The 12,467-nt window shown below is 41.8% G+C and overlaps 1 protein-coding gene across 1 annotated transcript in view; it reads right to left on the reverse strand.

The window, feature by feature from the left end:
* Positions 1-12,467, reverse strand: part of NRXN3 (neurexin 3) — a gene marked incomplete at both ends in the record, with an annotated part of 894,988 nt that overhangs the window by 851,096 nt on the left and 31,425 nt on the right. Inside the window, one exon of the mRNA XM_084208337.1 lies at positions 1,705-1,734. Within this exon, the coding sequence (XP_084064463.1) occupies positions 1,705-1,734 (30 nt within the window). The remainder of the gene's footprint in view (positions 1-1,704; positions 1,735-12,467) is intronic.

The following is a 12,467-nucleotide window of genomic DNA, read 5'->3' on the forward strand; positions in this document are numbered from 1 at the left end:
TTGGCAAGAAAAGAGAAGCCACTGTTCCCTGATGTGTTATAGATAAACAAGGGTGGCTGAAGTTGCCAGAAGCCAATAGTTTTCACATTTTTTGCCAGATGAGGGAGTATAGAAAGTGCTGATGACTGGCCTGAATAGGTCATGCAAGTCTTCATGAGCCAGCTGGGTTGCAACTTGTAATTTAAATGTCCAAGTGCAACTGTTTGCATAATCCAGTGCTAAATCACAGACTGCTACAAAGAAATGCTCAGTGTTTGAGAATGAAAGTGGCCATCAACTGTTCTGATCACTTTCCAACATGCCTTCCTCTGCCAAAACATCTTGCCATACTCAACTGAATCCTCAGCAACAAGGACATGCTGAAGGGACCTGTCTGCTGGATGATCCTTCAATAAGCACAACCTCAGAGCCATGAGCCCAGCTGAACAGTAAGTGGGGACACAGAAGGAGCTCAACACTTTCCAGAGTTCAGTCAAATGCTCCACATGCCAAACACCACGGTCTTGACATACATCTACAGAGAGCCCAATTTTCCTACCTTTCCTACCACATAGGGGTGTTATGCAGTACAGAAACTGATAAGTAAGCCCCTATTTCACTTCTGTTGTTACCTAACCTTTCATGACCTCAGAGCAGACATCTGTCTTGAAAAATAGAATAAAAACTGATCATGTCTCAAGTCTTTCTACATTTCACTGAGACATATAGCAATTACATCTCTTTTACTCAAGCATCTAAATAATCTTTAGCCTGCAGTGGCACTCTGTCCTCAGATGCATGCTTACTTAATGCCAAAAAAGCTTTTGCATACATGTAGTCTATGGGTTTAGAGTCAAAACTTACATTTTTTTCCCACAGGCCAAACACTTGGTCTGGACTTCCCAGTGTACCACTTGCACACACCTTGCATTAAGTCTCAAGTCTTTTCACTCCCGCATTCACAAGACTAGGAGGCGTCAGGAGTGCTGCTAACTCCTATGCACCCATGTCAGTAAGACATGGGCACTGTCAGAGGCAAACAGAACCACAATTCTCCTTGCTTTACCTGTTCTCACCAGCTTCTTACTCCACACCCTCACAGTGCAAAATGGGACTATTTATTCCATCCTGTCACAGACAATAGATCTGTACCTCTGTGCAGGCTGAAATATTAAAATGTGATCTCTGATCTGGACCTAGATCTCATTTGTAGCTCAATATGGGGTTAGCCCTGTTGTTCTTCTTGACCATTTTTTTCTGTATGTATTTGAGAACTTTCAGTTGCAGACCATTATATGCAAATTTCCTCAGAATTTATAATGAGTTAGGATCGTGCCACAAGAGTTATTAATATACTTTTTGTAAGAATTGTACTCTTAAAATGAAGACCATCATTGAGGTCTAGATTTAGTAAGCAGAAGTGGGAGTCATTATAGCTGGCACAAGAAGAGATGACAAGATAAAGTAGTTGGTGGGCTGCATGGAAGAGGGATGCATACCTTTTTACCTTCCATGGAACCATTTCATGCTCCCTCCTGGGCCACTGAGTCCCAGGTTGACAAGAAGCCTTGGCTCATGAGACACAGAGGCAAAAATGCAAATGGCTTGACTGGCACTCTGTAAGCTTAGTTGCTTTTGTTATGTAAAGCCCAGCCCAAAAATGCAGCAGGGACAAAGCTCCTTCACGATCAGTGACAGAAGGAAAGAAAAAGTGGAAGGACTTACCTTGTTCACTCATCATCAGGTGTGAGAGACCTGAGAGAGAGAGACAGAGAGACAGAGAGAAGTAAGAGAAAAAGAACAAAAATGAAAAAGAAGCAGTAATATCCATGCACACTGGTCACGGTCCAATCCCTGTCAGGATTGGAGCCCACATACTTGAACTGGACCAAGTATGGTTGTAGCACACAGGGCACAAACACTAGCAGGCACTGCTTCCCACACTCAGCAGGAAAGCACCTGTCACTGGAAGAAAAAACCTGCTGCTCATTGCAGAATTGTGTCTGGGGTTCAGCACATCCCTGGGGGTGGCTCCAGAGGCACTGCACACCACTAGAGCTAGATGGGCTATGGAAGCCAAGGTCTGCAAGGACAGTCTGCAGTGACCTGCTGTTCCTCTGGAGAGATACAGAGATGACTTCTCCTCAGCTAAAGACTTTAAATCCAAGATTGCAGTGGTCAGTAAAAGGGATGCCAAATCACACCACACCTGCTTAAGATGAATCCTGCTTCAGGTGCATACATGCACAAAGCTATAATTATTGAACCTGTGGCTTCATCATGTATTTTAGGAGTCTATCAACACTGCTCACACTAACTAATTAAAACCAGTACACCAAACATAGCAAGGACTAAAAAAAAAAAAAAAATCACCTGTAACCTATTTGATTTGACTACACGTCCACACCATTTCTGGTAAGAATTCAGATTCAGTTTCCTCAGACAGTGTGCTGCTTTATGGCTCTACAGCTAGAGCTACTCTTCAGTTTCATAACTGAAGGTACAGCCAGAAGGCAGCACAGTTCCTCTCAGCAGATACAGTCATTGTCAGCTCTGCAGATGAGTGTTTACTTGGGCTGCTCCACTCTCTGATAATTCTTTCTGGCATGAACCCTTTTTCTTCCAATCAAATTCTATGTCTAGGCCAATTTTCTAATAGGTTTACTGTACTGTATTCATGCAAATATTGTTTAGATATTTCTGTATATATATCCATGCCCAAGAAATTAAGCATGAAGTAACCCATTAATCAATTTTGTCACACAAAATATCACAGAACTAACATAACAAAAATCAAGCCCTACACACTCAAGCCATGAGGGACCCCTTTCATACTTGGCTCCCTGACCAACTTCCCTTAGCTTGATTCCTTCTCACATCTCCAGCCTCTCATAGCACTTCATATGGCAGGGCCTTCGATGCACATACACACCACACACCCCATATTTTAAGTCAGTTTTTTAATCAAACAGGGCTGTGACTTTTTAGTTTCACGGAGGCTGAGAGGTCAAATGAATTTATTAGAATGAGAATTTTCAACAAGCAGCATGCTGAGTTTGAATTTGTTTATTTCTTTCTCTTTTATGGTTTGCTTTTGTGTTGGCTGAAGAAATCTAAAATCCAGATCATCCTAAGAGTATGTTCACCCACAGAGAACTTCAAGCCAGATAAGGGGATTAATAATTGTACAGTCTAAGGAATGCAAATACCTTAATGTTCTTGAAGATTATTGTGGATTTAGAAAAATAATCAGAAACATAACATAGGTTTAGATTCTTTTAGGTCTTTTAGCTATAAATAAACCTAGCAGATTTGATACTGTAGGACACTTCTGGTTTAAATTACAAGACATAATTCAGTGAATCATTTGCTATGCTAGGAGAGTGAGTTGAATTTTTGTCTCTATTTATGGCTACTGACCCCATCATTCTTGACAGGCAAATCTTAGGGTCTGATCAAAGGGACGCTTCAAAGTCACAACAAAAGGCAGGAAGACAAAAGTATAATTAGGACCTATAATGCACAGAATCCCTGTATCAATGCCAAAAAAGTGAAAAGGCTAGAAGGTGTCAGTATGACATGCAGCAGAAGCTGGCTGAACAGGGAGGGGGGACATCAGATCCCAAGTGGAGATGGGGATCCTGAGCCCTTGTACACTGTGGGAAAGGAAAGTCACACCTAAGAGGCCCAGCCACAAAAGGTGCAGCTGCTGGGGATGGCAGGGGTGTTGTCCACTTGGACACAAAGAGAAACCCCCAGAGAAGGTTCAAAGCAAGAGTCTGCATTATACACCATAAATCAGACCAGAAAAAGATCCATTTTCTCTCCACCAGCCACAGAGGAGCTTTAAAAATCTCGTAAGGTCGGGAAAGTCAACACCCCTTTGTGCCCTTATCCCCAGAAGGACAATGCCACGTGCCCTATCTGTCAGGCACATCAGCCAGATGCATCCCCACAAGCCCTTTGCCTGAGCTGAGGAGTGAGCACACCCCCAAAGAAATGCAATGTTGTGGCCCCTGATTTGTCCTTGGTCCAAATACCTGTAAAAGAAAATATTCCTAAGAAATATTCTGGCATTTTCTGCTTCTTCACAGATTTGAAATGCCACAGCAGCCATGGTACTGGTAGTGTATATACCTGTTGATATTCTAGTCCCAACTCGACAATGAAAGCAGGGAGATTAATGAAAAATAATGCCCTCCCTCCCTCAATGCTATTTTTTCCTTTTTTAAAATAGGAAGAAAAAGGAGTGTGGACTTGGAGACAGAACAAAAAACAGTATTACATCATATGCTGTCCATAGACAGAGACCCTTATTTTAACAAAGAATACCAACAGAATTCCAGATTCATTATTAGATAAAATAAAAATATAAATAATGAAATAAAATATCAGCTTTTTGCATCTGAAAATATTCCTGCCTTGCATTTTAAAGTAAGAGTGAAAATGAGTGTATTTATCTCCAAGTAAATGTCATTAGCAACCAGAACCTTCAACCATTGAGATATAAAATCTGTGACATTTGCAACATGTGTAACAAAGGCCTCAAATCAGTCAGAGTAAAATCGACGTGGAAGATGTGAACTGACATAGTTGTCTCACCTTTACATCAGTTTCAAGACATGACAAAATACTAGAACAATTTTCAAATCATAAAAGTCAAAGCCACCTCGAGGTGGAAAGTGGTAACACTCGTTATTGGACTGTAAGAAACTAACATGGCATCCAACAAACCAATGCAAGAGCTGTACAAATTGTTCAGACCTGCAAACCAGACCAGTTTTTCCCAGATCAATGGGGACACCTCTCACCATGCTGTTTGGGCAGCAGTTATAAAGACAAGCAAATTTTTCAGCAGGCTCAGGATACAAATGAATTCATTAGACCCCAAAGCACATTATTCATACCATTAGAATATGCTACCATTAGAATATTTGTGCCAATAGCCATCCCATTTCAGAAGAATCCTATAAGAAAATCTGATTTTCCACCTAAACCCAGGTGAAACATGTTTTCCTTTGAATCTTGGATTTTTTCAACAAGAAGCTTTGATTATAGCCTCAGCTATAAGGAAACCCAGCCAATGTAGAACCTGGAAAAGGTTGATAAAAATCTGCATGAGCTCTAGTAGCCAAGGGGTTTCATGCTTTTTCTAAACCAATCTAGTCATCCTTATACTAATTTACTGGCTGGACAGAACTGCTGCCAACAAAAATGGTGTGTAGTAAGCAGTCTGGAAAAGGTTTAGGAAAACCTGAAAAAAAATGGCTCATCTGCCTGTAAAGAAATTTTATGTCCAAGTCAAGAATATGGTGACTTTGTATTCCTGAACTTCAAACATGAGTGGCAGTAAGGACAAGGCTTCAGAAGAAAGCTCTCAACAGGTTTTTCAGATAAACATCTGCTTGTACTCAGCCTCTCAAGACCCAGCTTCTTTGAACATTCAGCAGTAATGTGAAGAGAAAGCAGTCTGTTTCTTCAAAACATCAGTTTGTTATTAAAATAATATGTCCATTGCTGAGGGCAGACATACCCAAACCCTGCTCTCTGGCCATGATTTACGCCTGCCACAACTGACTTTTCCTATTTAGGTCTGGGAGGTTTTTTTAATATTTCTTTAACGTACTACCCAATCAGTATTATTTTCTTAAAGTTTAAAATTAAGCTCCCTTGATTTCAAAGAAACATTTCAAACTACTTTTTTTTAAAAAAATTGTAAACCATCTGTTTTCTGTATCAAAATAGTAAAATTTAATGGCTCTAATTGTGCAAAGTACCAAGGGCTAACACTAGATACTTATGAAGCCAGAAGGACGTTTTTAAAAGCAGCTTCAGAGTACAATGATATGAAAGAGCAATGTAGTTAAACAGCAGTCCTCCTCTTTAAGGGTTTGCTAGGAGCAATTTCCAGTGTGGAGAAGAAAATATGGGAAACCTCGGAAACAGTTTGAATCCTGCTCCCTCCCACCCCATCACTACTTAGCACTTAAAATGGAAAATAAAGCTACAAAACGTAAGAAGGTGAGGATAGCACAAAACACAGCTGAGAGTGACAAGTGATTGCAGCAACAAAGGAAGATAGACTTGTTCATCCAGTTAATTATAGCTTGTCCTGTGCTACTGGGCCCATGATCTGGGGGTGTGCACGTGTGCGTGGGTGTGCACGCACTGCTGAATTGCTCTGTTATGGCAGGCAGCCTCAGTATTTCCCTTTTAATGATGCTGCCAAATGATTAGCCCAAAAGCTCTTAATGAGTGGGAAAAGAGACTGCCAGGCAGCAGCAGCAACCCAGATCTGCCCTGGGGCCGGTTTGCCCAGAGAGGATCTTTTTTCAGAGTATCAGGCTGCATGACCCATTCAGACAACGGCAGGGCCAGCTGCAATGCGTGTCTGAGAGAGGACATCACGCCCTCTAGTCCAGGATATGCACAAAATCCTTTGTGGCAAAGCTGAAGAAAGAAATGCAAACCAGGGACTCTTCCAGAAATAAAATGACATCCACTATAGAGAAGAGCACCCAGATGAGTACTGGAGTCTGTTGTTTTCACCTCCTTTCTGAATATCCTAAAACCAGCAGTTCCTTAAGAAATAAGGCTTTCCTCTACTCTGAGCCTTATACCCCAGCACTATTGGCAGTTCCCTTCTCTGTTAGGGAAGAGAGTTGGCAAGATCTTTGTCTTCCATAAAAATAGGTATCTTGAAACACCAGAAGTCCAAGGAAAATTCCATAAGAATCTCCAGGTATCAAAAAAGAGGACATTCCCACAGGGCCAAATGATGGGACTCAGAAGAGGAAGCAAAACCCTTCTCTTGAGAGATGTGAAGAATGGATAAAGAAGCAAAATCATTCTGCAGCCTAGCTCAGACCTTTTACCTGCTAGACAGGTCAGCTCTGCCAAGAGAGTAATCTGATTTCTTGGCTGCTGCTGTGCATGGGGCCTTTTCCTTCTTAGCCAGCAAAGCAGTAGCACGGGCTGGGGAGGTCAGCTCTGTTTGATCCAACCATGACAAGCAGGACAGCCAAGGGGCTGCTCCCAGGCCCCAGCAGTGAGCCCAGCCAGGAGTGCAGTTTGTTATTGTAGCCGCAGGCCCACTTCCGATCCAATTACACACAACAGCTGCGCTAGCTCCTCTTTCCCATCCCCTTTTCTCCCTCTGCTATGTAATTCCAGGATAGGTTTTGTCACTATCAGGGGCAGTGAGTCAGGGCAAATGGCATCTACTTTGAGTGATCAAAGGAAGAACATGAGATAGAAACCAGAGAGAAAGTTGTTTACCCCAATGTCTATGGAAGCAATAGTGAAAAAGACACATTATGTCCTCTCACTGCCAGCAAAAACAGTATTTTGATATTCCATGCAGCACTCTTCTATAAGTATTTACATAGGAAGGGATAAAAACATGGTGGTGTTTGAAAACAAACATGCAAGCGTTCCCAAAGATGCTCACATGCACAAAAGAATGTGAGAGTGCATGTACAAGACCTGAGAGTGAATGCATTTCATCTGATCCACAAAACGTGCATCACTGAAAATCAGAGCACCTGATCAAGTAGGTGTCAAAGTTGGGAAAATAACTGTTAGACATGGAATATAATTCTTCATTTTAGAAAAGATATCTCTGATTGAGATAAAACCCCAATTGAGACAGAACAGGTAAACAGGAAATATATTTTTCTTTATTTGTGGGAAACATAAAAAATACAAATCACTGAATTAAATTCTTAAGTAACAGGTAGAAACAACCGAAATAAAGTACTTTCCACATTTCAATGACTAAACAATGGGACTTGGTATCACAGGATAAGTGGAGTTAAAAAATACAGATGGATTAAGAAAAAACAAAGACTGGATATATCCAGAAAAAATATGCTCATTAATGACTGTAGAACAGCATCTGAATGCAACATCAGGTCAGGAAGTCCTTAAAACAATAATTATCAGGAAACACCAGGCATTGAGACAAGACCTATGCTATCATAGTTTCCTAAACTTCCTGCAAAGCATCTACTTTCATAAAAAGACATTTCCAGGACAGAGGAATTCTTGCTCCCACCCCAGTGATTACTACTGCCATATTCTTGCAAATGGGTTTGCATGCAGCTAAAAACATTCACATTCCAGTGCAAGAAAATCATATTAGGGGACAGTACCTGCGCAAAGAGCATGCAAGAATCAAAATAATAGTGACACCTATGAAGAACCTAAGCTCAGACATACTGGCTTCAAACTCCTAATGAGTGGCACTGACAATATGGCATAGATGGGTTCTGACTCTGACCTAGTACCTTCTGCAAACAGGAAACTTCAGATGGGCTGAAACCCATCATCTTCATGGCCCAAAACCAGAGTTCTTCTTTAAGGAAGCAGAAGCCAGCATACAGGTACTGCTTAAATGACCCTATGACATGGAATAAGGGAGACCAGCTATAAGAGCAGACCGGAGATGAAGAAGGGAAAGAAGCATTTAAAGATGGCACTTGAAAGATTAAAGACCTGGATCAAAAATGTGCTAATATGCTTATGCTTTCAACAATCTCTGCATCTTTATGAAGGATTTGTTCAGGTAAACAAAGACTAATTTTTCCTCTGGGAAGTACCTAGGTAATGTCTATTTGGTTTTGTCCATTCAGTTATATGCAAACACTAGTCAGCAGTAAAATCATGACAGCCAAAAGTCCCAAACTTTATCTCTTAGCCTCCCCATAAACATTTAAAAATCTCTCCTGCAATAGGAATAAGCATGGTATGAATAGGAAAAGCGCTGTTTAAACTCTGACACCTCCCTCCCCGGGTATCAGTAACAGCCTCCATAATATCAAGGAACCATATTTAGTTCTTTCTCCTGCATATATTCTTCCACTAAAAGAAAAGAAAAAAAAAAAAAAAAGAAAAACAAGAGAGAGATACAGGAGCATATAACTTTCTCTTTGATCTATTGGTCTTTTCCCAACTACTTATCTTTCAGAATCTATACCACTGGTAAAGAATAGAAGGTGCAAAAAAAAGAAACAGATACTGTGCAGAAGTGACAGAGGCATTCATTCTGGTCTGTGCTGCATGTCACTTCCCAGCCAGGCACTTAACCTCTGTACTAAGGCTCTTAAACGCCATAATACTCAGCCCCAGCAGTCAAACCAGGTTGTGAACGTGAGGTGAGGCTGTAGCTATAACCCCAAAGGGAAAACTTAAGTACTGAAAGAAGTTATTTCTCCTCTACATGACACAGTGAGTCCGTGACCCAGCTGAGTGCAGACAGCAACAATCCCAACTCCAGGGCACTGTTCAAAATGTGGGGTTGTTGTTTTATTACATTTGCAGGAAAGGTGGGCTGACATCTGACAGACTTCTTGTATATGTGACATGAGCCAGATGGGATCAAGTTGGCTCTTGAAAAGAATATGGCAATGAGCCCCTGTTGCTGGAGTGTTCTTCACAAGCAGAGACTTCACAGCCAGGAAAGGCTTATGCTACACATTTCTGTTTACTTTAAAAATAAACAACCTCTTTGCACCTTGGAGTAACTGCACCCAGCAGAACCCTGTGGTGCCCACTACTGCCAGCCCCAGCCACCTCCTCTTGGGGGGGGAATTAGTTTGAACCAGTCTATTCAACAATAATGAATACTTATTTAATCAATGGGCTCTTTACAACCTTTCTGCTGCCTGTGGGTACTTACCACGAGCACATAAAATCCCTAATTTGTCTTTCAAACAGTAGATGGTTAAAGTAACCATTTTGATAGGGGCCTGAGGCTCTGTCTTTGCAATAGAGATAGCTGGATGGCCAAATAGGTACAAAGTGTCTGCACAGCTTGGCAGAGGAGAAGCGTAGACCCAAACCCCCCTGGACGTCTGTGTCACTGCACAATCCCACAGCAGTGCCGTGCCCCCCCCCCGAGGATGAGATGAGCAGAGGGAAGAGACTGCCCGGGAGTAAACAATGACAGAGCCTTGTAATGAGGTGTGGGTAATTGTCAGACTGAAAATATACAGATTGAGAGAACACATGAAAAAGCATTCACATGTCATTAGAAATCCACATATGACTGAAAATCCACATGAGAAAGCACACAGCAGTCGTGAAAGCAAGAACGTGCGTATGAGCAACGGGGAGAATAAAAAATGTACATCCAAGCAAATCAGTCATGAGACTACAAGGCAAAAGGCAGAAGAGCAGTCAGAGAGCAGAAGGATGGACTGCTCCATGGTGCCCACACTAACAGCAGTAGAGCCCTGTACTGGAAGTGCCACCTCTGCTTGGGCTCCCACCAGCGATGCTATCAGCTCCTGTACACCGGGAGATGTCCCTGATGTTATTTGAGGCAATGCTCATTACTGCCATAATACCATGTGTCCTACTGGAAGAGCACAGCAAGGCCATGCTTTCCCAACTCACTCATCCTCCTCTGCCACACACATCAACATCTTCAGGATGCTGTGGAGAGAGCCTTTGGAGCACACCCTGTCTGATCCTGCCAGGACAAGGGAAAACAGGAGTTCCTGGACACCTCAGACTGGGGCAGAGCTGGTACAGTTTCAGCCTCATAGATAACTGAAAAGATGGCACATCAAAGTTAACAGAGCCTTTCTTTCCAAAGCGTGCCAGGTGACATTTGCCATTGAGCCACGTCTGTTCCCACTGCTGTCAGATGGGATGCACACAGAATGTGAAAGGTCTCAGCAGAACGAAAAGGTGGCTGATGAGAGAAGCCAAAAGGCTAAACATGGCAGGAAAATACCCAAGTGACTGGCCCTCCCTGCATCTCTCTGAAGTGATGCACAAGATCTGATTATCCAAGTGTAGAAAATAAGCAAATTGAACAGAAAACACATTCCAGACCCAGATAACTCATTACAGGTTAGCTTTAGCAAAAGTTATGCAGGAAGCTGAGAAGGAAGAGCTTTGACTTGCCCATTATCCCATTCCAGCCAGGGCAATGTAGGATGCTTTCTTGGGCTCTCATTGCCATTTCACATAATGATTAAGCAAGTGGAACTGCCCAAATGTAAAGTAAAAATTCATTCTAAAGTTTCATTGGCAACAAAATGTGGACTAGAGGACTAGAGTAAAGTAGATTAGTCCATCTAACACTTGTAGCTGAAGTTGGGGGATCCTGATCCTGTCAGCAATGAGCAGCAATCTGAGGAGGGAGGTTTGGAGTTCTCTGTGGAAACATATGCTGTTGTGGGAGAACTGCACATATGAACAAGCACGTGAAACACACATCCATTTTTCCTTTTAAATCATTTCTGCCCTACTGGGAATAAAATTTGGATACCTAAATAAGATCACATATTCAGATTCAGCCAGAAATATACTCACTGGTTTATAAAAATGTAAAACAAAACAACAACAAAAAACCTTTTTCTCAGTAGAACTGAAATTCAACATGTTATCAGTGGGAGTAGCAAATGGAGTAGACTGCAGTAGGAGAAAGAAAATGACTAAACTAGATTTTTACACCAGACTACACAGAGATGTATCAGAAATAAATTGTATTCTCTCATCAGAAATAAATTCACTTTTCAATGCCAAGTTCAACTAGCAATACAAGCAACCATTGTGAGTGTAATTTTCATTAAGAAAGCATCCCTTTAACTGACCAACACAATGTAGTTTCTGAAGAGGGAAGTTTGTGACCTTTGCTATGATGAAGGCCTTCTTTCGGCAAAGCCTGTGCAATCCAGACCTCGTGATGTCCAGCAGGAAGCAGGATGAGACCTGCCTTGGTAACTTACCACCACTCCTTAAGGAACAGCCTTTCAGCTCAGCAAAAGTAACACTTACCTGGAATATGATTGACATCTGTCGAGGTGTGTTCATGGCAAGCAGAAGGAAGAAAAGAAAGAAAAAGAAAGAGAAGAGAAAAAAAGCCATTAGAGATGCACACAGCAACTCAGCATCCTTGCATGGAAATCAATTTCATGCAAAACCAGAAGTAATTAGGTTTGTTTGAAGGCCACCCATCTGCATCCAAGCACGCCGCCATGCAAGGGAGGAGGCGCTGGCTCCCTCTCCACTGTGCATGTCAAAGTGCATCCAGCATCATATCTGTCCGGAGAGAGAGTTCCTGGAATCAGATAGAACCAAGCCACATCAGTTCCTGTAAGAATATTAGTTGAAATATTCTATGTTTTTCACACACACAAATGCAAAAGAGAGAAATAAAAACCAACCTGCCTGCAGAAGGCTTCTATAGCACATAAATTCAAGCAAGTTTCCAGAAAAATAGAAAAGAACCTGCTCCCCTTTTATAAGGGGCCATGTGAATTTATGACCAGGTGTAAGACATACAACATAGTCGCAAAGTTTAGAAGAGAGCCCATTCCTTTTCATTCTTTCTGCCCACCATCTTCCAAAAAAACATCCTTCATTGCAGACAGTAGTAGAGCTGGGGAAGAAGGAAGTGTGCCAGAGCTCTGCACATATTGTCTTTCTCAAGATGCTAAAATCAGAAAAAGTGTCACTTGGTACTTTTTCTCTCT

Source organism: Fringilla coelebs (assembly GCF_963513975.1).
Source record: "Fringilla coelebs genome assembly, chromosome: 6".
Lineage (NCBI taxonomy): Eukaryota > Metazoa > Chordata > Aves > Passeriformes > Fringillidae > Fringilla > Fringilla coelebs.